A 24720-nucleotide genomic window follows, 5' to 3' on the forward strand; every position below is an offset into this window, starting at 1 on the left:
GCCCCCGTGGGGCCGCCTGCGGGGCCGGGTGCTGACGGACCCCCCCGGGGCCCGGCTCGGCCGCGCTGCCCCCCGGTGCTCGGCGCTGCGCACCGGGCGCGCGCGCGCGCCCCCGCCAGGCACCGCCCACGTGGCCGCCCCAAAGCGAGACGTTCCCTCGCGCCCGCTCCCCATTGGCTGCGCTCGCGCCTTGGCCACGCCCCCCTCAGCGGCAACCCCGCCCCTCGCCGGGGCCCGCCCCGCGGAGAAGACCCCGCCCGCGGCGCCGACCTCGCCACGCCCTCAGGAGCCGGAGCCAATGGGAGCCGCGGGGGAGGCGTGTCCCCGGCGGAGGCGGGCCAATGAGCAGAGGGGAGCGCGCTCTTAAGCGACGCGCGAGCCAATGGGCAGGCTCGGGGGCGTGTCCCGGCAGCGGGCGCCTGGGGCGCGGGCAGCGCGGCGGCGCCGGGGAGAGCGCGGGGCCGCGCCGGGCCGGTGAGTGCGGGGGCGGCCGCGGCCGCGGCGGGACCCCCCCCACCCCTCCGCGGGGTGACTGCCCCCACCCCCATGGGGTGACTGCCCCCCCCCCCTTCGGGATGGGGTTAGTGCCCCCTCCCCCCCCCGCGGGGTTAGTGCCCCCCCCCCCGTGGGGTTAGTGTCCCCTCCCCCCAACACACACACACCGGGCTGGGTTTAGTGTCCCCTGCTCTGTGGGGTTACTGCCACCCCCACATCTATCTGGGGTAAAAGCCTCCCCCCCCCCCGCGGAGTCACTGCCCCCCACTTTGGGTTGGGGTTATTGCCCCCCTCCGGGGGTTATTCTCCCCCCCCCACCCTGAGTCACTGCCCCTGCCCCCATCCTGCGCTGTGGTCTGAGGTTGTTACCGTCCTCCCCCCACCTTACTCCCCCTTCCCCTCATGGGGTTATTACCCCCCCAAGTTATTGCTTCCCCCTCCTCAAGTTGGGGGTATTGGTGTCCCCTTCTCACCTCCCAGCCTGGATTTACTGCACCCCCCCCCCCCACCTTCCTCAAGGTTTATTGCCCCCACCCCCACCAGCTTATTGCCCCTGTGCTGCCCCCCCCCCAGGTTTATTGCCCCTAGCCGTGGCCCAGCATCGCTGGGGGGGGGAGCGTGTGCGCACCCGGCCTGCGTGGGGCGGGTGCCCGCATCTGAATACCTGAATATGCGAAATGACGGGGGGGGGGGCCGCACGGCATCCCGCCCGCCTCCAGCCCCGGCCCTGCCGCTTCGGCCCGCGGTCCCCCGGCCGCCCCCCGCGCGGAGGGCAGGCGCTCGGCCTGGAGACGCTGGTGCCCGCGGCGAGGAAGAGGAGGGCGCGGGGCAGACGCCCGGCCGGGGGCGAGGTGCCGGGATAGCCGCGCCAGCGCCGTAATGCACCCGGCGCTGAGCCCCAGCCGGGTCCCGGCACGGCTGGCGCCGGGACGGTTGTTGCCGGCCGCCCCGACGGGACGGGGGTCGCCGCGCTGCGGTTCATGCCGGTCCCTGGTGCCCAGCTCGTCTTTGCTCCCCGCTCTGCAGCACCCTCGGGAGCATTTCCACGCTCCGAGCTTTTCTTCCAAGTTGGCGAAACGGCCCCTTCCCGTGCTTTCCCCCTCCTGGGCTGCGCTTCCCGGGCCGAGGCCGCGCTCGGCCGGGCCGGGCGTCTGGCCGCGAGCCGCTCCTGCCCGGCGCCGCTCGGGCCGGCGGCTCGCGGGAGCCCCGGGGGGACGTTCGCCGACACGAGCGGGTTTGCGCCGCGTCTTGGCCGCTCGTCTCTGCGCTCGGCGATTAATCACGGGCAATTACAGTTATTTACGGAGCCCGGTCCATTAGGAGCGAGCCATTAAACCGGAGCGGAGGAGATGCACTTAGCGCTTGGGCTCGTCTGCCTTGGGCCCGGCCGTGCCGCTGACGAAGCACCCGTGGGGCCGCGTGGGGGGCGGAGCGGGGGGATGACCCCCACCACTGCCCGTTTTCGGGAGCGCGGGCTTCCCGGGAGCCAAAATCCCACCCCACGGGTTTACGGATGGGCTTAAGCTGGTTAGGCGGCAGTGGCGCTTGGTTGGGGGCGGCCAGGACTGCTGGACCCCGGCTGTGGGTCCAGGGGTGGCTCCCCACGAGCCGGAGCAGCGATGGGGTGGGGGGGGATCGGGACTGCGCCCCGTTTGCACCGCTGGTGGGTTTTGGCTCGGTCCGGAGCTGCTTGATGACCGTTTCCTGCTCTGTGGCACCTTCCTCCCGCGTGACTCCTCCTCGCCACCCGTTTCCTTCCTTCTTGCCGTGATCTGGCTCCATCCTGCAAATCCCCTAAACCCCGGTCAAACCCCCCGCGCCTGGGGGGCCGGCTCAGCTCTGCCCCGGCGCCTCTCCGTGCCTTGTGCCCGGGCTGGAACCGGGCGCTGGAGCCCGCTCCTGGCACCGACGTCCTCCAAGAGCAGCAGCAGCGGGGCCGCTGGGACCGGCTTGCTCTGCCCTTCGCTTTTTATATGTTAGCTGGACGCCTTGCTAAAGAAGTCTCTTAAACACTCTGTGGAATTTAAGAAACGCTTAGCAAAATGGATAGGCTTTGAGTAAACCCTGCGCTGCTTCTGGCAGCCGGCAGATCATAAACGCGATAAGGATGGAGGATATCTCGGGTGCCAGGTTTCCGTCCCGGGCAGATCGCCGCTGGAGCGCTGCCGGCTGCGCCGCCCCCAGGGTGGCTTCGAGCCTGCGAGGTGCCGGGGGACGATGCTGCCGTGCCCCGGGCTGCCGCTGGGATGGTTTTGGGGCGGAGGGCTGCGGCGGGCCCTCGTCCGGCTGCAAATGGAGGCGTGCAGGCCCCCCCCCCCCCAAATACAATCGAAGCTGGCTTAAAGCAATCCCCAGCCTCAGCCGCTCTCGCCTCGGGCTTGCGCTGCAGCCTGGGGCTCTGGGGATGGCGGGGCGCTGGGAGGGGACTTGCTCCGAGATGCCCCTGCGAGGAGGGCTGGCCCCGACGTGGCCCATGCGGGCGTCTGTCGCCGGGCTGTGACGAGGCCTGCGCAATTAAGGCTGGGGCAAGTTCGCCAAGAGCCGTGCCAGCCGTCCCCAGACTCCCACGCGGTGATGCTCGCTGGTGCACGCGTGCCCTTCCGACCAGGAAGGGTTAGGAAAAGACCAGGCAAGTGGTGGTGGCAGTGTTTTGGGGTGAAAAGACAAGTGTTAGGTAAATGCTGGGCTAGAGGGGGATTTGTTTCTCCCGAGGCTGCGGCTGTTGCAGCCTGCAGCGCGAGCATGGGGAAACTGAGGCACGGAGCACTGTGTGCCCGGTGGCGCTGAGCAGCCACGCGGCCGCGCTGCGGGTGCCTCGGCCGGAGGTGACCCGAGTCACGCCGTGAGCTTGTGGCCCGGCAGGAAGAGGAACCGCCTGTCCCGCGGGTTGCTCCTGCCCTACCTGGGCTCGTGGCGGCAGCGGTAAGCTGGGGTTAAAGCTCGGAAAGGGGCTTTCTTCAGCCGAAGCGCAGCTCCCGCGCCCCCGGGGCAGCACGAGCTCCCGCGGCCCCGCCGCGCCGTGCCGTATCCGCGCCGCCCGGCCGGGCCCTAGGACCCGGAGGAGGCGGATTCCCGGAGCCGGCTGGAGGCAGCAGCAGCCCTCCCCAGCCGCAGCCTGACTTTCCCTGACGAGCTGCCCAAAGTCTAACCGCGTCCCTCCCTCCGCAGCTCCGGCGTGGACGGGGACCTGCTGCTGCGCCTCGGAGCATGGCCTTCGGCTGCTGCCCGTGAAGCCTGGCGCGAGGACGACCGCTTCGGGGCTACATGGCTACGGCTGGCAAGGGTGAGTTCCCGGCGCCGCTCCCCTCTCCTGCCTGCTGAACCCGCCCGCGCCCTCCGCGGAGAGCCGGCTGTCGGCACGGGGCTGCCTTCCCCGCGAGCCAGCTGCGAATCTCAAAGTTTGATGTTCCTCCCGCGCCGAAGCCCCTCGGCGTCCGGCAGAGCCCCGCGCCCCGGCACGGCGAGCGCGGGGGCTGCGGCGGGCAGAGCCGCTGCGGCGGGCAGAGCCGCTGCGGCCGGCTCCCGCGGCTCGGCCCCGGGCTCGCCGGGAGCCGCGCGTGCGGGACGGTGCTGCGAGGGACCTGGAAAGGCCGCGGCGGGTGCGGGAGCGCCCAGCGTCCCGCCCCGCGGAGCCGCCCAGACAAAGAGCGGCGGCGGCTCTTTGTGCTCCTGCTGGGCGCCAGCTCCGTCTCCTCCACGCCGCCGCCGGCGCCTCGCTTTCTCCCCCGTCCGCCTCTCCTTCCCCGTGGTGAACGAGCGGGGTCGTGGGATGGCTCCGTTGTGGCTCCCCTGTCGTCCCCAGGGGCCTTCTGAGCCCCCAGAGCCTTTTTCCTCCCGCATTAAAGATTTGTCCAGGTGGCTGGCTGGGCTGTTGCCGCTGGCTGGTAGCCAGGCGAGCCAGCTGCGGGTGAGCGCCCCGAGCGAGCCATCCTTGCCGGGGCCGGGTCCCCTGGCTGGCCCCGCTCGCTGCCCTGTTTGCAGCGGTCGGCTGAGGCTTCCCCGGCACCGGAGCTGGCTCCGGGCCCTTGGTAGGTATCCCAAGGACAGAGCGGGTGCCCTGGGCCGCCTCGTTTCCCGTGCCGCAGGGCTCGTCCTGTCTGAGGGCACCTTGGGGGAGCGCGCCGGGGGCCCTGCAGCTCTCTGGCCCCGCGAGCGCCGGGGCTGGTGGCCACGAAGGTGACATTTTGTTCACAGTTTGGGATCGTTCCTGGACATGTGCCTGTGGCGTCTGGCCCCTTCCCAGCTTCCGACCAAGTTCCCTTTCCCGAGGAGAGCTGCTGTGCAGGGCTCCCGGGGGGTGTTTCGGGCCTGCTCCGTCCTTGCCGTGGGGCCGGGGGCCGGAGCCCGGGGCCACGTGCGCGGCCTTGCAGGGTGCTTCATTGCTAGGTTGGCTGGGTGTAGAGCCCTTTGCTGTCCCTCTCGCCCCGTGCTGCCGCGGGGCACCCTGCGTGCCACGGAGCGACTCCCCTCCCGCTCCGGGAGCCCGCGGCACGGGCGTTACGGAGCAGGGCAGAGCGTGGGATCCAGACCTGGCTGTGCGGAGCGCCGGCTGCGCCGGGTCTCCTGGGTCTCGAGGACCCTCCTGCAGCGCCGAGGGTGAGATGCGCTGCTGCGGGCCCCGGGCTGCTCCCCGCAGCCACCGGCGTTAACGACTCTCCCTGCCATTCGCCTCTCCCTTGCCGCTTGGATGTGTGGAAGATGCGCAATTGAATTTCATCCCGAATCTGATTTCTTTGCCGGCTGACTCACCGGGGTTGTTCTTGCACGGCCGGGCACCCGCCCTGCTGGCACTGCGCGCGGCGGGTGCGTGCTCGCCCCAGCCGGGGCCGCCGGAGGTGCCCGGGCCGGTTATCCGGGCTCTGCTGAGCGGTTGCGGCGGCGCTGGGACCGTCCCCTCCTGGAAGCACTCGCGGCGGATGGGGAACGTCCCTACCGGAGCGAGGCCGGAGGCGGCCGGCAGCGAAACGCGCTCCCGAGGTCGGCGGGCGCGGGCAGGGCTCGGAGCCGTCCCCGGGCGGCGTTTGCTTCCTCACTATCGCCTCTCATCCCGGCAGGCTTTCGGGGGGGGGGTCAGCTCCGGGCGGGGGTGCAGCGCTGGGGCGGATGGACGGAGGGAGGAAGCTTGGTTACACCCTCTGTCCGTCCGTCTTTGGGGAGCAGCAAGAGCTGCGTGGTTGGCGACGGCTCGGCCAGCGCGGACCCTGCGGTTCGGCTCTCCTGGCTCCAGGCCAGGCATCGGCTGCGCTGCCTCCAGCGACAGACGCGACTTGTGGGGTTTTCCTTGCCGGGCTCCTGGTGGACCAGAGGGCTCGGCTCCTCCGACGCCGGAGCCGGCGGCAGCCAAGGGGCTGCACAGCACAAACCCTCGGGCTGCAACTTTTGCATTTCCCTGCTGGCATTTGGGATTCGCACGGGATCAGTCTGGGTCTCTCTGGCTCGACCCATCTCGCAGCCCAACATCTAGAGAGCAGTATCCAGCCCCCAGCGATGCATCCTGCCCATCCCCAGCTGGGGATGGCACCATTCCCTTCCCGTTTCCGAGCACTCGGCGAGGCGGCTCCTGAACTGCACATGGTCATGTTGCCCTGCAAGCGTTTGATCCTTTTATTTGTTTATTATTTTTTGTGTTTTTTATTCCTCCGCGCAGCGCAGCGGGTTTTGCCAAGCTGCTCAGGCTGAACAATGCCGAGTTATTAATCCTGTTGCATTTCAGTAATTCAGAGAAGCCTGCTGAGGCACAAAGAGCCTTTTCTTTAAGGACGCAGCAATCTGCTCCGCGCACGCTGCCAGATGGATGCGCTCGGCGTGGCTGGCGAGCGGGTTTGCCCTGGCCGGGCGGGCGGGAGGTGCCTGCCGCTCGGCCCCGGGGGTCCGGCTCCCAACGCCGCGCCTGCCGGGGTCCCCGGAGCGTCTCAGCCGCCGCTCTCCCGCCCTGGCATCCTCTTCTCCAGCAGTGGCGAGAAGGAGACGCAGAAATAGGGGCCCAGAGAGCTGCCACCCGTCTGCCCGTCCGTCAGGCCCCTTTTTGATCAGTTCGTGCCTTTGAAAGCAGACAGACGTGCTGCGTCCCCCCTTCCAGCGGCCGGGGGCTTCACCGAGCCCCGGGCGGCCGGCGCCGCGGGCCGCCGACGCGGGGGGCTTGCGCGGCCCCTGCGCAGCGCCGACCGTCTCTGGCCGCGAGCCTTTCGGCCCGGCGCCTCCAAGCAGCGGCGAAACGCGGGCGTTGCGACCCCGGCGCGGGGGGATCTCGGCCGCGCAGCCGCGGGGCTGAGTGCGAAGGGGTTGGGGCCAAGCGCCTTGCGCCGGCCCGGGGCCGCCGCGGTGCAGCCCCTTTCCCGGGGCCTCTCGCCGGCGGGAATAACGCGGAGCAGAGCACGCGGATGCCCTCCGCTGGCTCCGGCCTCCAAAGCGTTTGAGCTCGGCAAGCGCGGAAATGCGGCCGGGGGATCCCTTAGGCTGGTGCCGTTCCCTGCGCTGCCCTGGGCCGGGCCCCCCTCGGAGCCCAGGGCACCCGTGGCTTTTGCCTGGCGCCTGCTCCGAGTTCGGCATCGGGCGCAGCACGGCCGGGGACCCCCGGCCGCCGGCGCAAAGCGAACCCTTCCCAGGGATCGCGCCCGGGGCGGCTGAAGGAGGGGACGCTTGCAGCCGGCACGCGGATAAGCTGGAGGTGAGAGTTCCTTGGGAAATGTCAGGAAAGGAAGGAGGAGAAATTGTTTCTCTTTGGAAACCCGCCGCGGTTTTGTTGCAAGTTCGGTCGGCCGGGGCGCGCGGGCCCCTCCTGCCGCTGCTGGGGCCGGCGCGGCTGCAGCCCCACTCGCCGTCGGAAGGCTTCGCCGCGGGGAGCGTCGCGTGCCCGGCGGGCGCCTGCCCTCCCGGGGCCGCTGCCCCTCGGTCCCGGGCACCCGGGGCGGCGCAGTGACGGCGGCCTCTGTCCCCTCTCGTCCCCACGCAGGCGCCAAGGCGAAGGCGGGCGGCGTGCGCTTCGCCCCCAGCCAGCCCGCCGAGGGGGCCCCCGGCCACGTGCGCTTCGACGAGAAGCTCCACGACTCGGCGGTCATGGTCACCCAGGAGAAGGACGGCAACTTCCTCGTGAAGGTGAGAGCGGGGCCGCCGCGGAGCCGGCGGACGGGGCGGTGGAATCGGCCGTGCCGTCGCGCCTTGTTGTCTCCCTGCCGCAGCCCAACGTCCCTCTTCCCGCCAGGCGCTGTTTGAGATGCTTTTCCCTATTTTATTCCCCTCCTTGTCAAGCAAAAAATCTGTTTCCACCACTAGGAGCAAAACTCTCCTGCCCTGGCCCGAAGTTGGCCGCTCCTGGTTGTTTTCAAATCACACGTAAAGGAAGATTTGGCGGAAGCGGGTGTCCCTGCTCCTGAGCTGGGTGTTCGCTGTGGGAACTTGGCTGCATTTAATGGTTAAAGTGTTGGAAATCATGGGAAGAGTTTGCCTTGGCCCTCTTGGAAGTTGCTCTTTCAGACTGTCCCGGCTGCCTCTGCTCAGCCCGGAGCTGTGCCGTGGTCTCTGCGCAGTGGGATAACTGCTCATGGCTGCGGAGGAACTCGGAGCAGTTCTCCAACCAGCACGTCCGGAGAGCTGGGAATCCCTCAGGAGCCTGGCTGCTCCGCTGCCCGTGCCTCGGTTTCCCTGTCTGCGGGACAAGGATGGAGCTTTGCTCCGCTGGGTATCCCGAGGCGGCAGAGAGGGGCTGTTTGCATGGACACCCCCAAACCGAAACCATTCCCTGTCCCGGCGGCGCTGTGCCGGCCTGGAGCAGGGCGAGCCAGGGCCACCACGGGGCCGGGTCACCCCAGGGCTCGGTATGGGCCATCTCAGGACAGCAGCCAACCTACGGAGAGCGGCGGCAGCACGGGAGGGCGAGCAGCCAGCTCCAGAGCTTTGGTTTTGCAAGATACGTTGCAAACGGGGGCTGTTTGCAGACTGGAGTCCCGTGACTTATCTGTGCTCGGTGCCCAAGGAAACCTCGAGTCTGGAATTAATGGGAACGTACGTGGGCTTGTGACAGCTCTTCCCAGAATCACGCTCAGGGATGGCTGTGAATAATAGATGCATTGAATCAGCTGAAATTCCTCCCTGTGATCTCAGGAGGGTTTTAATGTCGGCTTGGATTTGATAGCGGCTCCCAAGCCAGCCTGGAGTCTGGCGGAGGTGATGGGGACAGTGATTTGTATTTAACAGCACTTTGCATTTGGCCGTGATTTCCCCCTGCGTCCCGCAGGAGGTGGTGGAGCCGAGCGCGTGCCGCCGTCCCGGGGCGGCGCCTCCGGCTGCCAGGCACGGTTGAGGCTCGGCCAGCCGATGGGAGCATCCGCGGGCTCCCTGGGGGCCGCAGGGAATCACTGTCTCTCGCTGGACACACTGGCGCTGAGCCCCGAATGCAGAGGGAGAGATTTTGGCACCGGAGGCTGGTGAGTTTTGGTGGGAGCCAGGCCTTGGCTTGAAACTGGTGCCACGACAGCGAGGTCTGACGCCCGAGCAGAGTCGCAACTGGCCGGTTCGCGTGCCCGTGCTGCGGGCTGTGTGTCCTCCTGGAGCCTCCGGCACGGAGGCGGGAGCTGCTGCATCCCCCGGGACGTGGCCGCCTGCCGCCTCCTGCACCGGCCTTTGGGAAAGGCGCAACGAGCCTTTTGCACGCAAATCGCCGGTTCCCTGCGGTGCGGAGCGAAGCAGAGCGGTCTGCAGTTGCCTTCTGAGCTCTGAGTCAGTTATTTGCGTGGGACGGATGATGGATTATCGCCCTGAAAACTGCTGTGAGTCGCTTCGCGATTGCTGACTTGTTATTTTCTGAGCCCGCAGAACGCGGCGTCCCCGGGACCGGCACGCGGCGCGGCCGGCGCCTCGGCCGCTCCAGGCCGGCGCCGGAGGCAGAGCGGGACGAGCCGCGGACCTGGCTGCGGCCGCGCGTAACGCCGCCGGCGGAGAAGCGGCGCCGGCGGGTCGCGTTTTCTTGCGCGGCCTCTCGTCCCGCGGAGAGCGGCGCGCTGGCGGGAGCCGCTGCTCGAGCGGCGCCGCGCGGGGACGGCCCCGGGCGTGCGGACCCTGCGGCGCAGCCCCTCCGCTGGCAGAGGCGGGGGGAGAGCTCCGCGTCCTCTCTGATGTGGATTGAAAAAAAAAAAAAAAAAGCAAAACTTTTTTGGGCCAATCTCCATAGATCTTTCACTGACCTAAAAATCCCCAAAGCTGGGCTGCTTTGTTGTCGCTTTGCGTCGGCTTCTGTATTGCAGTGGAGTCCTGGACCTGCTCGCGGGGAGGAACACTGTGTGCAAAGCACGTGGCTTGCATTTTTTGTATACACACACACACAAATATATACGTATATATGTGTAAGTACAGGGAGCGTGTTGGCTCTTGGTGTCTGCGTGCAGCAGCTATCTGTTTCCCTTTGCTGCGTTGCCCTGTGCACGTGGAGCGACGGGGTCACCGGCTGCAAAGCCCTTTGGCAGGAGGACGTGGGGACTTGGCAGGTGTTACGGTCCGCAGCGTAAATGCCAGTGTTGTTTCCTTGGCAGGGGACAGGAGGGATTAATGCTTTTTTTTTTTCTGCCTGGCTCAGGTGATAGAGGTGCTCCGGGGCCGAGCTGGGTGCCGGTGACCTTCAGCCCTCGCTCCCCGCGTGCCGGCACGGAGCGCTGCGTGCCGGGAGCCCCGTGCCCTTGCAGGGCTCTGCTCTTCGTCGCGGGGCCGAACGAACGCCGTCTCTAGACCCGCTCCCGCAAGCGCCTGGGCTTTTGGGGACCAGAAACGGCAGCTGAATGTTTCTCCGATTAACCTGGGAAAATTGCTCTCCTGCTCCCAAAATGCTGACGGATTGTTACCAACAGCGCTTTGCCTAGAACTTGTTATTTTTGTCGCTTGTTTGTACAGTGAAAATAGATGTTCTCATTCTGTTTTTCTGTTTCCTTTCAGTGAAGCAGCCCTTCCCCACGCTGCCCCGCCAGCCTTGCCCCGATGGTGCCCGGGGCGCGTGGCCGTGCCCGGCCGTCGCCCGCTGAGTGTTTCTCCCTCCGCCCCCTCGCAGGTGGGGTTCCTGAAGATCTTGCACAAGTACGAAATCACCTTTCTCCTGCCCCCGGTGCAGCGGCTGGGGAAGGACGTCTGTGCCGTCCCCCTTCCCAACCTCAACCTGAAAGTCATCGGCATCACCCCCGTGTCCGAAGGTAAGGGGTCCCCATCCGCGCGCCGCGTCCGCTGGCCCCGGGGGGCTGCAGCCGCCGACCCTCCCGGGGCTCCGGTTTCCCCGCGGGTGCGTGCCGGGGCCGGACCCCCGAACCGAGACGTCCTCTGTGCCCAGGCTCGCGGCGAGTTCGCCCGTCCCGGAGGAGGGGGAGACACCCCGCAGCCGGAACGCGGTGCTTGCGCGCAAAGGCTCGCTCCGGGTGCTCCTTGCCTGCCGTGCCGGCTGGCAGCCCGCGTCGCTCTCCCGTGCCCGTCGCTGGCGTTTGGGACGTTGCGGGCTCCGGCGGGGCGAGGGTCGGAGCCCTCCCGGCGACTCTGGGCCCGGCAGCGGCAGGCGGGGGGCTCGGGCGTCCCCGGAGGGGGATCGCGGGAGCCTCGGGTGGTGGTGGGGGCTCTCATCCCCCCGCAGGGGATAAACGCTCCCCACGGCGCTCTGGGCAGCAGGGTCGGGCTCTTCCCACGCCTCCCTCTTCCCTTTGCAGCTTGGGTGCTTTCTGGCCCAAATCTGGGAAGAAATTCTGTGTAAAGCTCCCTCGTACTCGCCGGCAGTCAGCGACACGTGGGGAAGCGCTCCGGGTGCGTGGGTCCGGCTCGCTGCTGGAGCAGGGAGCTTTGCCAGCTGGCGTGGGACTCCCCGGTGCTGCACGGCTGGGATCTATCCTGCTCCGCTTCCAGCCCGTCTCCTTGGGGCTGTGTGAGGCACCCCGGCCCTGGCGCCGGCTCTGATGGATGCGGGGGCAGCGTGTCCCGGCTCTGGGCACAGGCCCGGGCTGAGCCCGGTTTCCCTCGAGGGTTGGAGGGGAAAAGCCGCGTCCGTCGCCCCAGCGTGGTCCGGTGCGCAGCACCGAGCTCCTTGCGCCGCCTCCCCGGCGCGGATCGGAGCGGGCAGCGCGCGAGGACCAGGCGGGAGCGGAGCAGCGGGAGCACGTGCCCTGTTTTTTTTGCGTGTGCGTTGGGGTTTCCACGCGCACAGTTTGCCGTGGGGCGACCGTGGGCCCAAGGAAGCCTCGGTGCGTCGTCGCTCGCTCTTGGTGCCCGAGCACCTCCGAGCCCGGGGCCCTGAGGCCCGTGGGGCAGCCCCTGCCCTTCCTGCCGTCGCGAGGCGCTGGGAGGGCTGCACGTCGCCCGCCGTGGGGCGTCGAGGAGCCGTTCCCACACCCATTCCCTCTTCATCCTCCTGCTTCTGTGTCGCTCCTGTTCCCCCCTTGCCCAGGTCGGTGTTTCCGAGCCCTGCGGGTGAATCTCGGAGCTGGCGCCGCTGTTGTGAATGCGCGGGGAGCCTGAGCTTCACGCTGCAAATTCACGCTCAGCAGATTTTTTATTTTTTTGGGTACTTCTGTTGAAACTTCCCCAGCCCGCACGTGTACGCGAGCGCTGCTCCGGCGGCTGAGCCACGTGCGGCGCTTGCTCACGGCGAGCGCCCGTCCCCGTGCCGCCAAGCTTTGACTAACACCTGCCTTCAGCTGGGAGGCCAGAGCGATTTGTTTTTCCGCCTCTCCTTTATATTGCTCTTTTTTTTTTTTTTTTTTTCCTCTGGAATTGAAGGCAATTGCATCCCCCAGCTCTGACGGCTGCGTCTTTTTGCCGGCTCTGGCTAGGCGGCCGCCGCGGGAGACAGAGCGGGGCCGTGCGGTGCGGCCGGCCCCCGCTGCCGTGGTGGGGCCGCTGGTCTCGGCGGTGGTTTTGCTGTTCCCGGAGCGATGCAGGCGCCGGCTGACGGCAGAGCCGGGCCCAAGCAGCCCCTGCGCAGGCTGCAGCGGCACCCTCGGGTGCTGCCCCCGGGCTCTGGGCAGCTCTGCCCCAAGCTGCAAATGGGGGAGGCGGTGGGGGGCAGCCGGGACGCGTCCCCGGGCTCTGCGACCTCGCCGTCCGTGCGTCCCACTGCCGCGTGCGCCGCCGCCGCCTCCCGCCTTCGTCGCGGTGCAGCCGCTGCTTTTCTCTGCCGCGCTCTTTTTCGCGGTTCGTGAGACGGAGGGGCTGGGAGGGACCCTCTCTGCGCCGGGGGGCGGCAGCCCTCGGCCCCGGCCCGGCTCCCAGCGCCCCTCTCTGCCCCGTCCAGGCCTCAGCGTGAAGTGCGAGTACACGGCGCACAAGGAGGGCGTCCTCCGGGAGGAGGTGACGCTCTCCAGCGAGACCCAGGACGGCGCCTGCGTCAAGGTCGTGGTCCAGGCCCGCGTCATGGGTAGGTCCCGCGGCTCCCGCCGGTCTCTCTGTGCCCAAACGTCTCGCCCGTGCGGCGGCGTCCTCGGGACCGAGTGTGGGGCGGAGGCTGGGGAAAGGCGCCCGAGGGTCCCTCTGCGTCGGTGGCCCGGGGGCTGGTGGCCCCGGCGCCCTCTCCGCCGCCGGCCGGGGCCGCGCAGAGCCGTCCCCGCGACCGCAGCCCTGGCGCCTCTGCCCGAGCAGCCCCGGGGCTCCTCCGCCCCGGGATGCTGGCGGGAGCCTCCGGGGCGATGGCTGGGGACCCCCGCATTTCCAGCCCCTCCTCGTCCCCGTGGCGTGAGCCGCCGGAGCTCCGCACCCGCCCCGGCTTCGTCGCTCCCCGGTGCCGGCGTCCTCCGCTGGGAACCCGCTCCCGAGCCCGGGCTTGTGGCCCCCTCGCTCTTTGCGTCTCCCAGGGCGCTGCTCTCTGGCCCCGCGGCTCCAGCAGCGCTGCGGGGCCGGGAAGCGGGATCCTGCGCCCACGGGAGCTTTAAGCATTCCTTCAGTTTTTTTTTTTTTTTTTTCTTTTCTCACTGCCTAATTTGAGGTTGTTAATTAGAACAGCATTGAATAATGCCATTCCCCTCCTCTGCTTCTTGCGCACAACTCGTTCCTCAGCTGGCTCCTCCGAAGCAGCCGGTGCCGGGGAGATGAGCAGCGGTTTCTCCCGCGCGGGTCGGTTTTAGCCCCAGCCTGTCCCCTGCCGTGGGCGTCCCAGCGTGTCCCCTGCCACATCCCCGCCTGGCGTCCCAATCCGGTGTCCCGTTTGCAGCCGGACCGGTGTCACCACCCAGCGTCCCCTTTGCAGCTGCAGCCCACCGCGGCTTAGGGACGTCTCTGTCCCCCTGGCTGCACCTGCAGCTCGATTGCCCCCCCCGGAGCTTCTCCTGCTGGGCCCTCGAGGCGTGGGGCACCGCAGGGCAGGGGCGCCCGGGCGCTGTCCCTGTCCCCACCGGGCCGCTCCTGTCCCGCAGACCGGCACCACGGCACGCCGATGCTCCTGGACGGCGTGCGCTGCATTGGCGCCGAGCTGGAGTACGACTCGGAGCAGAGCGACTGGCACGGCTTCGACTAGCCCCCGCCGCGCCTCCCCCGGCCTTCCTCCCGCCCGAGCTTGGAGCTTAATTTAAAAAAAAGGAAAAAAGAGAAAAGACAAGACCCGAGCCCCCCAGCGCTGGCGGGATCCCCGGCGCTGTCCCTCCGTGGCCACCGCGGAGCTCACGGCGCGGTCTGGGCGCCGCGCTTCTGCCGCTCGCCTCCTCTTCCTCCCCGAGGGCCGCGCGGGGCGGGTTGGCGAAGGAGCCGGCTCCCGGCGCGCGAGGAGAGCCGAGCCCGCGGGGCGCCCGGCCGAGCCGCCTTCCCCCCGCCGGCGCGGGCCGGGCGCGGGAAAAGGCTCCCAAACCGCGGGAGCGTCCCGCGCGGGGGCCTGCACGAGGCGGGGGGACGAGGCTCCCGCTCGCCCCGCTGCCGCCGCCACTGCCGCTGCTGCTTTCAGCTTTTTCGTTCTCCCAAAGAGGCGTGGGGGGGCTCGAGGGCTGCTCCCGGAGCCCGTGCACCCCGCAGTCCCCCTGTGCACCTCCTTGCTTCCCCCGTGCACCCCCTGAATCTCCCTGTGCACCCCCGGGTTTTCCCCCTGGATCCCCCCCCCGTGCACCCCCCGGAGCCACTGCGCCAGGCTGCGCGGTTGCAGCGGCTGCGCGGTCCCGCCGGGAGCAGAGCCCAGCCCGTGGGGCCGGTTTTGCCGCGTAAGCTCGGCGCCGGGGTCGGGGTGCCACCTCCGAGCGCCCCGCTCCAAGCTGTCGTGTCTCAAACATAGTCTCGAGCTATTCCGGGTTTTGCTTTTTCTGTTTTGTTTTTGTTTTTTGTTTTTTTTTTTTTTAAGATGTGGTACAAGGACCAGGCAAAGTGGTTCAGTTTGGAAAGCAACAGAGGATTTTATGTGCCTATATATATATATATATAAATATATAGATATATATATATACATGTGTGTGTGTCTATGTGTATTTTTTTTTAATTACAAAAGTCTATAAAGGAAAGCAATAAACTTCAGCTGGAAACGTGCCCGAGTGCCGTTTGCCGGCGTTGAGCCCGGCGGGAGCGCCCCGCTCGCCGGGGGAGCGCCCGCCCCGTCCGGGCCGGCGCGGAGCCGACGTGGCCGCCGCCCCGGTCCCCGCAGCCCGGCGGCTCAGTCGGAGAGGAAATCGATGGTGGCCCGGACCGTCTTGGAGGTCCGGACATCCACCGCGGTGACCTTGATCTCCGTGTCGCCGAACTGCATGCTGGCGCGGATCTCGCGGCGGCTGCGCTCGGCGCCGCCGGCCTCGGCCGCCTCGTCCAGCTCCAGGGTGACGGTGCCGCACTTGCGCACGCCGGGGTCGGTGATGTAGACGGCGTCGTCGGTGGCGCAGCAGTAGATGTTGATGACGGTCTGGCGCTGGCCCGCGCGGGCCGGGCAGTAGCTCCTCTGCACCACCTCGCCCAGCGCCACGGACTGGTCCACGGAGACGAACTTCTCGAAGACGTCCGTGCACCAGCTCCTGCCCTCCTTCACCAGCAGCTTCTCCGGCGGGTGCTTCCCTTCCACGAACTTGTTGAGCACCCCGACGCCGTAGGCGAGCGGCGAGCGGCGGACGCGGACGACGGCGGGGTCGAGGCCGAAGAGCACGGCGCCCTTGAGGACGGCGAGCGCCGCGTCCCGGGGCACGGCGACGCGGCAGGCGGCGCCCCAGGCGGCTCGCGCGGCGCGCCGCAGCAGCGCCGACTCGGCGAAGCCGCCCACCAGGAACAGCAGCTTGACGCCCCGCAGCTCGGGCCGGCGCAGCAGCTCGCCTGGCGACGCGGCGCGGGGCCGTCAGCGCGGCGCGGGGCCGTCAGCGCGGCGCGGGGCCGTCGGCGCGGCGCGGCGCCGGGGGCTGCAGCGGCGCCGGGGGCTGCAGCGGTGCAGCGGCGGCGGCACCGGCGGCCGCGGGCACCTACCCACGTGCTCGATGATCTGGCTGATGGTGGGCTGGAAGAGCTCGCTCACGGCCTCCGGCGAGAGCCGCAGCAGCCCCTGCGACGACCACTTGACGAAGTTCACGCTGCGGGGCGGCGGGTGAGGCTCGGCCTTCCTCCCCGCCCCGCTCCTCCTCGCCCCCCCCCCCCCCCCGGCCCCCGCTCACTCGCTCTTCTCGAGGGCCGTCTCCACGCCGCGGCCGCGGTGCTCGCGGTGGAAGTCCACGAAGGAGAAGGGCAGGGAGACGCTGAGGGGCGCGGGGCGGGCGGGCGCCGCCGCGCGCTTGCCGGCCTCGAAGGCGATGCCCAGGTCCACCCAGGCCGCCGGGCGCCTGGCCTTGAAGGCGCCGATGAAATCCTCCCCGAAGATGCGGCACAGCAGCCGCTCGAAGGCCAGGTCCACCCCCACGGCCCCGCAGGGCCCCCCTGGGCGGCGGCGGCGGCGGCGGCGTCAGCCCCCCCCGCCCCCACCTGCACCCCCCCCAGGACCCCCATCCAAACGGCACCCCCCCGGGGACCCCTATCCTAATGGCAACCCCCCGGGACCCCCATCCCACCTGAACCCCCATGGCACCTCCATCCCACCCACATCCCCCTGGGATCCCCATGCCACCTGCACCCCCTGGGACCCCCCCGTCCCACCTGCACCCCCTATGGCACCTCCATCCCACCCACATCCCCCTGGGATCCCCATGCCACCTGCACCCCCTGGGACCCCCCCGTCCCACCTGCACCCCCTATGGCACCTCCATCCCACCCACATCCCCCTGGGATCCCCATGCCACCTGCACCCCCTGGGACCCCCCCATCCCGCCTGCACCCCCTATGGCACCTCCATCCCACCCACATCCCCCGGGACCTCCATCCCACCTGCACTCCCATGGCACCTCCATCCCACCTGCCCCCCCCGGGACCCCCGTCCCACCTGCACCCCCCCCCGGGACCACCGTCCCACCTGCACCTGCCCCGGGACCCATTGTTCCATCTGCACCCCTCCAGGACCCCCCCTCGCACCTGCACCCCCCCCCCCCGGGACCTTCATCCCACCTGCACCCCCCATGGCACCTCCATCCCACCCACATCCCCCCGGGGACCCCCATCCAAATGGCACCCCCCTGAACCCCCATCCCACCTGAACCCCCAGGGCACCTCCATCCCACCGGCACCCCCCTGGGACCCCTATCCTAATGGCAACCCCCCGGGACCCCCATCCCACCTGAACCCCCATGGCACCTCCATCCCACCCACATCCCCCCGGGACCCCCGTCCCACCTGCACCCCCCTGGGACCCCTATCCTAATGGCAACCTCCCGGGACCCCCATCCCACCTGCACCCCCCATGGCACCTCCATCCCACCCACATCCCCCCGGGACCCCCGTCCCAACTGCACCCCCCTGGGACCCCTATCCTAATGGCAACCTCCCGGGACCCCCATCCCACCTGCACCCCCCATGGCACCTCCATCCGACCCACATCCCCCCAGGACCCCCATCCCACCTGCACCCCCCATGGCACCTCCATCCCACCCACATCCCCCCAGGACCCCCGTCCCACCTGCACACCCCCTGGACCCCTTGTTCCACCTGCACCCCCTCGGTACCCCTCCTCCCACCTGCACTCCCCCGGGATCCCCCCTCCCACCTGCAGCCCCCCGGGACCCCCATCCCACCTGCAACCCCCGGGACCCCTTGTTCCATCTGCACCCCCTCGGTACCTCTCCTACCACCTGCACCCCCCCCCCCGGGACCGCCGTCCCACCTGCGCCCACCCCCTGGTACCCCCCCCCCCCACCTGCACTCCCCGGCACCCTCGTCCCCCTGCAGCCCCCCCACACCCCCATTTTCCTGCACCTCCCCATCCCCCCTGCACCCCCCTGCCCCATCTGCCCCCCCCGGTTCCCTCCCCCCGGCACCCTCCGCCCCCCCCATCTCCGAGGGCCGTTTCCCTCCTGCCTCCCCCCGCGCGGCCGCCAGGTGGCGCCAGGCGACAAGAGACAAGGACACGAGCACGCGGGGGGGGGCACGGCAACCGTGGGGGGATCACGGGCACCGTGGGGGGGTCACGGGCACCGTGGGGCAGATATGGGAACCGTGGGGGGGTCACGGGCACGCGGGGGGGGCACAGCAACCGTGCAACCGCGGGGGGGATACAGGCACCGTGTGGGGGGGTCACGGGCACCGTGGGGGGGATACGGGAACCGTGGGGGGGGGACACGGGCACTTTTGGGGGGATACGGGAACCGTGGGGGTCACGGGCACACGGGGGGGCACGGCAACCGTGGGGGGGGGTCACAGGCACCGTGGGGGGGACATGGGAACCGTGGGGGGGGGATATGGGAAGCGTGTGGGGGGGGGTCACGAGCACGCGAGGGGTCACGGGCACTGTGGGGGGGGGCACGGGCATGCGGGGGGGGACACAGTCGGGGGTGCAGGGGCGATCTGTGGGGGGGCCCTGGGGTGTGTCCCAGGGGGTGTCTTGAGGGGGTCCCAGCCCACCTGAGGCTTTGTACAGCTCCTTGAGCGTCCCCTGGGGCTTCTCGATCTGGTGCACCGTGAGGTCCACCGTGCCACCGCCGCAGTCGGCCACGATGTAGCGGTCACCTGGGGACGAGGACGGTGGGGGGCTGGGGTGGGGGAACACCGAGGTGCCGGGGGGAAGGGGGCAGCACCGCCATGGCCACCACCAAGGCCACTGCCATGGCCACCGCCACGGTCACGGCCACCGCCATGGCCATGGCCATCACCACCACCATGGCCACCACCACCACCACCATGGCTATGGCCACAGCCACCGCCACGGTCATGGCCACCACCATGGCCATGGCCGCCACCATGGTCACGGCCACCACCACCATGGCCATGGGCATGGCCATGGCCACGGTCACGGCCACCACCACGGCCATGGCCACCACCATGGTCACAGCCACCGCTACCACCACCATGGCCATGACCACTGTCATGGTCATGGCCACCACCACCACCACCATGGCCACCCCCGCCACCATGGCCATAGGTGGCACAGCGGTTGGTGGCACGGCCACCGGAGCTCACCTGCCTGCATCTCGGCCCAGAGCTCTCCGACGCCCGGCTCCACCAGGAAAGTGCGGCTGTGGCGGGAGCGCCGGAGCTGCTCCCGGGCTGCCGGAGGAGAGGCCACTGAGATCTCGCACCGGCGGGGGACGGTGGCAACCTTGCAAGGGCCCGGTGCACCCGGGCTCCCGTGCAGCCGGGGCGCTTGGTGCCGCCGGCGAGGAAGAGGAGCGAGCCGGCTCGGCTGGCCGCGCTGCCCGGGGATCCCGCGGGACGTGCCGGGCGGAGGAGAACGCGCTCCGGCGCTTCCCGGGAGAACCGCTGCTGCCTGCCCGCAGCCGGGGCGGCAATCGGGCCCCGGGCGCGGGGACGCGGCCGCTCACCCTGCCGGAAGCTGGAGTCGACGGGGCGCTCCGGCGCCGGCCCGTTGGCCGGGCGCTGGCAGCTCAGCTCCAGGAGCTGGTGCAGCCGCAGCATGCGGCAGTAGACGGCGGCCGCTTCGGGCTCCAGCGCGATGAGCAGCTGCTCCGGGCTCTCCGGGGACGCCAGCCCGGCCTGCCGGGGCAGAGGCGTCACCTCCTGCGCGCCGGCGGCGCTTCGGCCTCCCGGCCGCTTTCCCGTGCCCGGGCTCTGTGGCCCGCTCCTGCCTGGTGGGATCGCATGGGATCCTGGTGGGATCACACAGGATCCTGGTCGGATCGTATGGGATCCTGGTCAGATAGCAGGAGACCCTGGTGGGATCGCATGGGATCCTGGTGCGATTGCAGGGGATACTGGTTAAGTTGCATGGGATCCTGGCTGGAGCACACAGGATCCTGGTTGGGATCTATGGTCACACGGGATCCTGGTGGGGATTGCACGGGATTCTGGTGGGACCCCATGGGATCCTGGGGGGGGATTGCACAGGATCCTAGTGGGATCACAGGGGATCCTGGCTGGATCCTGATGCTGTGCTGTCGGAGGGGCCGGAGTCACCCTGGCTGTGCTGCCCTGGCTGCGGCTAATGGCACTTCCCGGGGAGCTGCCGGCTGCGGAGGGCGCCCCGGGGAGCGGATCCCCCACCTCGGGCAGGCTCCCCCGGCGCGGCACGGCGCAGTGCGGCGTGGCACGGCATGGCATGGCACACCACAGTGTGGCACGGCACGGCATGGCATGGCACAGCACGGTGTGGCATGGCACGGCACGGCACGGTGCGGCGTGGCGCTGCGCGGCACGCCTGGACTCACCCTGTAGGCAGCCTCCCGCATGAGCTGCTTGGCCGGCGGCTTCCAGACGGCGGGCACGGTGAGGACCCAGCGGACGGCCCCCTGCTCCGGCAGCGCCGGGCACTGCTCCCGGAGCTCCTGCGGGGCGAGGCGCCGGTGGGCCGCGGCGCCGGGCCGGGTGGGGGCTGCGGCGCGGGGCCCTTACCTGCACGGCACGCTGCTGGAAGAAGCGGAGCGCGTGCGCCAGCACCTCCAGCGCCGGCACCTTCTGCCCGTTGGCGGCTTCCAGCTCCGTCCGCGCGCTGAGCTCCTGCCCGGGGAGAGCAGCGGCGGGGATCGGGCGCCGCGGGCCGCCGCTCTCGCCGGGCTTTGCGCCCCCCCCCGCCCACCCGCCCCGGCGCCGGGGCGGCACCGCGGACTCACGCCGCTGCTCTGCATCTGCATCTTGAACTTCTCGAAGTAGAGCCAGCCGCGGGCTTCCTCGGGGGGCAGCCCATGGTAGTGGTCCCGGGCGGCGTAGCCGAAGCTGTGGAAGGCGCCGTCCGGCGTCAGCAGGAGGCTCGAGGGCGTCTTGTGGTGGGCAACACCGGGGTCGGCCCCGTCCCAGCTCCTGCCACGAGCGGCCGGAGGCGGCTGAGCGCCCGGCGCCGCGCGCGCTGCCCCGCCGGCACCGGGGGGGACGGGGGGGAAGGCTCGCCGCCGGCCGGCCCCCCCTCACCTCATCGCGTGGACGGCCTCGGGCGCGCTGCGGAGGGCGAAGGCGTAGCCGCTGCCCGCGGTGCCCAAGTCGACGGCCACCACCGCGGCGAAGGCGGTGGCGCCGGGCGCCCGGGCCTCGCTCCTCTGCAAGGCGAGCCGGGGCGTGAGGCGCCCCGCTGCGGGGCCCCCGCAACACGGAGCCAGGGGGGAGAACGCCCCAGCCCGCCGAGGGGGTAATTTCCTCCCTGCTCCGGGCCTGCAAGCGCTGGGGCGCGTCCCTGCCGAAACGCGGTTAAGGCCCGGCGGCGGCGCGCTGCAGCCGCTCGCGCGCCAGGGTGCTCGCGCGCCCGCTGCCGGCCCTGCCGAAATTATTTGCTGCGGTTTCGTGACGCTGGGTAGTTTCTCCTCTTGCAAAAGCCCCAGGCAGGAGGCCGCGGCGCCCGTGCCACGTCGCGGCAGCGCTTCGGGCAGCGCCGGGAGCCACCGGCGCCGCCGCGCTCGCCGCCTCCCCGGGGACGCGGTGCAGACGCACAAAGCTAAAAGCCCTCATTAACTTTTTAATGCCCCCCCCGATACGATGAGCACGTTAGCTCGCCTCGGAAAGAGACCGTTGTTAGCACGGATGAGCTGGCTGTCTCGAAAATACGCGTGGTCAGGTAACGGACCGCGGGGCGAAACGCGCTTTACGCGCTCCTCGCGCAGGTACGAGCAAGCCGAGCGCAACGGCGCGGCGCGGCCGGCGAGCCCGGCCGGCGCCTTCGCAGAGAGTCAAACTCATTTCCTCGGGCTGCTTTCTGCCCGCTGCTGCGCCGCGCTAAGGGCGCACCGGGGGCTTTGGAAAGAGAAAACCCACCAATTCAGCAAAAGCTACAGCGAAGGGGTGCAGGGGGGCGAGGGCGGGCGCCGGCGGGCTCTTACCGGGGGCTGCGTGGGCGTCAGCGGGGCGATGCTGCAGCTGCGGCCCGTCCCCGGCGAGCCGGGCGGCCCCGCGGCACCTGCGGAGGCGGCAGCGGCGTGAGCGGGGCCGGGGAGCCGCCGGCGGCCCCGCTCCGGCGCCGCTCCCGGCCCTCGGGCCGCTCCGCTCCGCGCGCCGGCTCCGGCAGCCGGTTCTGGTTACGGGCCAGCGCCGGCCGGCGGCTCCTTAGAGGGGCTTCGCTGCCGGCGAGGGGGGGATGGAGGCGGCTCCCGCGCCGGGGGCCTCGGCTGCGCCGAGGGGTCGGCCTGTGGGGCCGGGAAAGGGGCCCGGAGCGCGGCCGCCGCCCCGCGCTGCCTTACCTACGTGGAGGCTCCGCGCGCCGGGCTCCGGGAGCGTCGCCATCCCCGCCGCGCTGTCCCGGCCGCGGGGAGGAGGAGCAGGCGTGGGGCCGGCGTCGCCCGAGGGCACCCGAAAGGTGCAACTGCAAAGGGTGCACCCCAGGCCACGCGCGTGGCTTGGGGTTTTGGGGCAGGTTTGGGGAACGGGGGGGTGGGTTGCAGCATGGCTCCCCATGCGGGCAGCCAAGCCGCCCACCCCGGAGCCGCGGTGCTCCCGCCCCGGAGCAGCGTCACTCCCGCCCCGGAGCCACGGTGCTCCCACCCTGGAGCCGCGGTGCTCCCGCCCCGGAGCTGCAGTGCTCCCACCCCGGAGCAGCATCACTCCCGCCACGGTGCTCCCGCCCCGGAGCAGCGTCACTCCCGCCCCGGAGCCGGCGGCTCCCCCGCCCTGCGGCTCCGCTCCCGGCAGCTCCCTGCAAATTGTGCACGGAGCAGCATTTTTGAGGGCTTTCTACTATTTCTGCTTCGGCAGGGGCTCACGGAAACGGGGCAGAGGAAACGAGCCGGGGGCAAGGCAGAGAGGCCGGGGCGGGTGGCATCTCCCCGCAGCACGGGGGGAGGCTCCGCCGGGCTCCGGCTCCCGCTGCGCAGGGATTGGGGGGGGGGGGAAGCCCTCGCCTGCCTGTTGCCGGTGGAGCAAAAGCATCTGCGGCGCTGGGAAGCCCCCGGATGCTCCGGGAAAGCTGCCGGGCGGCTCGGCCGCCGCTCGCGGGGAAACGCTTGGCCTCCCCGCCGGCACCTCCGGCAGCGGGCTCAGCGGCCGGGAAGGGGCCCTGCCGTCCTGACCACCCCCCTGCCCTGGGCCAGGGCCAGGGCCCAGGCGTCCGGGCACCCCCCTTCTCCGAGATGCACCCCCAGGATGGTCACCCCACGCTGGGGGGGGACGCAGGCAGGTCCCGGCCCCGCTGCGACGGCCCCGCCGGTGCCTCACCCGCCTCGGGGCCCCGAGCGGCTGCGAGGCCGCCCCGGCCCGCTGCAGCGCCCGCCGCCGGCTCCTGCCTGCTGCTGGCTGGCCGATGCCGCGGCTCCCGCGCCGTGCTGTGCCGTGCTACACCGTGCCGTGCCGTGCCGTGCCGTGCCGTGCCGTGCCGGCCGCCCACCTCTCCGGCTTCCTCTGGCTTCCCCGAGCGCCTTCCTCCCACTCCCGCGGCCCGGCCCAGCCCCGGCAGCGCTTCAAATTGCAATTCCAGCTGCGGAGGTGGGAGCGGGGAGGAGGCAGGGCCAGGCGGCCGCCGGCCCCGCGGCGGCGGCTGCCCCGTCCTCCGCCTCGCCGGGCGAGCGGGGCGCCCCGAGCCCCCTCTCTGCCCCCCTGCAGCACGGGCATTCGCCCCCCCCCGTTAACTCAGCCCCCCGGAGCCGCGCAGATGCCGACGCTTGTGCACCCAGCCCAGAGGTTCGGGGCTACGGGTGCACAGGGCAGAGAAATGGCTCCTTCGCAGCGGCGAAGGGGCGATCTCGGAGGCCCGGGAAGCCCGGCGGGACCTCGGGCCCGGTTTCACGGCCGTGCAACGCGAGCAGCCGCCGCCTTCCCACGGGACGCAGCGGGCGCGGGCGGTCTGCACACCCTCGGAAAGCAGCGGGAAAACCTGCTGCAGGGGGTAAAAAGCACAGACACCTAAACCTAGGAGTCCCCGAGCCGCAAGCCGGGGCGCGGGGCGGCTGGCCGGCGTCCTGGTGTGCTCAGAGCTGTTCGAAGTCTGACTGAAAGCCTGCAGAGGTGTGTGAAATTAATGCAGTGCCGGCAAACTGGATCCCGACGGGGCTATGCGGATGCCGTCGGGAAGGGAGGCTCCTTGCTGCAGGGGGATCACGCGGCGCCCGTCTCTAAGCCGGGCTGTTTTATCGGGGGAAACCCGAACGCCGCTGCCGAGAAGCCGCCCGGGCATGGGGTGCTCGCGGGGACGCCCGCGGCCCCGTCCCCGCGCCCCGTCCGTCCCTCCCGCGCGGGGCGGCAGGGCGAGAGCGGGGCGGAGGGGGCGATGCCGGTGTTTGCATCCCTGGCGCCTCGTCAAGGGATGAGGTAGCGTTTTCCGGCCATTGAGGAAAAGCCCATAGAAACGCGCGGAGCAGCGGCAGGAAGCAGCAGGGGCGCCGGGAGCGGGGAGGGTCTCGGCCCCCGACCCCTGGCCGGGACGCACCGCGGCGGCGGGGGGGGGAAAGCAAGCGCGGGGCCGGGGCCGAGCTCGCGCTCGGCGCCGCGGCAGGCAGCGGGGCCGCCGAGGACGGTGCCGCCAGCGGGACGGCAGCCGCGGGCCTGGAGCAGGGCCAGCCCGGGAAGGGCCGGCTCGCTTCCTCCTCGCGGCCCGGCCCTGGCGCTCGCAGCCAGGCGCCCGCCGCGGCGTCGAGGAGCCGCGTTGCGGAGCTGGCCCCGGTGCCCTTCCCCTCCTCCTGCCTCTAACCCGAACGCCTGCGGGTTTCCGGGGCCGTGCCGCGTCTCCGCAGGGCTGCCACGTCCCGGGGGGTGGCAGGGCCCCCCGGAGCCGCCTGCTCGCGGGCTGCTGGCTCCGCTCCCGCGTGCAAACGTCGCGGCCCTGGAGCCACGCACCCCGCCGGCCTTCGGTCCCAGGGAAACGACAGCAGCCCACCACGA

The 24720-nt window shown here is 70.6% G+C and overlaps 2 protein-coding genes across 5 annotated transcripts; one reads left to right on the forward strand and one right to left on the reverse strand.

Annotated features, from left to right (window-relative positions):
* The first annotated feature begins 414 nt into the window (after positions 1-414).
* Positions 415-14869, forward strand: ADISSP (adipose secreted signaling protein). Its single transcript, XM_062574868.1, has 6 exons — positions 415-474; positions 3664-3778; positions 7448-7590; positions 10529-10667; positions 12746-12868; positions 13860-14869. Exons 2-6 carry the CDS (start codon positions 3760-3762, stop codon positions 13958-13960), a joined length of 525 nt encoding a protein of 174 aa, XP_062430852.1. The 5' UTR covers positions 415-474; positions 3664-3759; the 3' UTR covers positions 13961-14869.
* HSPA12B (heat shock protein family A (Hsp70) member 12B) lies at positions 14800-23274 on the reverse strand. Of its 4 annotated transcripts, none has more exons than XM_062574867.1 (13): positions 23062-23274; positions 22092-22213; positions 21735-21811; positions 20836-20960; positions 20541-20727; positions 20323-20427; positions 20139-20255; positions 19296-19467; positions 18934-19020; positions 18379-18483; positions 16050-16308; positions 15865-15968; positions 14800-15717 (listed from the first exon to the last, which is right to left on the reverse strand). In XM_062574867.1, exons 2-13 carry the CDS (start codon positions 22132-22134, stop codon positions 15074-15076), a joined length of 2025 nt encoding a protein of 674 aa, XP_062430851.1. In that variant the 5' UTR covers positions 22135-22213; positions 23062-23274; the 3' UTR covers positions 14800-15073. The 4 variants fall into 4 exon arrangements, with proteins under 4 accessions (XP_062430851.1, XP_062430850.1, XP_062430849.1 ...); XM_062574866.1 differs by having other exon boundaries at positions 22092-22246; XM_062574865.1 differs by lacking the exon at positions 23062-23274 and having other exon boundaries at positions 20541-20643; positions 22092-22990.
* Between the last annotated feature and the right edge of the window lie 1446 nt (positions 23275-24720).

The sequence above is a fragment of the Rhea pennata genome, chromosome 4, assembly GCF_028389875.1.
Source record: "Rhea pennata isolate bPtePen1 chromosome 4, bPtePen1.pri, whole genome shotgun sequence".
NCBI classification, from domain to species: Eukaryota; Metazoa; Chordata; class Aves; order Rheiformes; family Rheidae; genus Rhea; species Rhea pennata.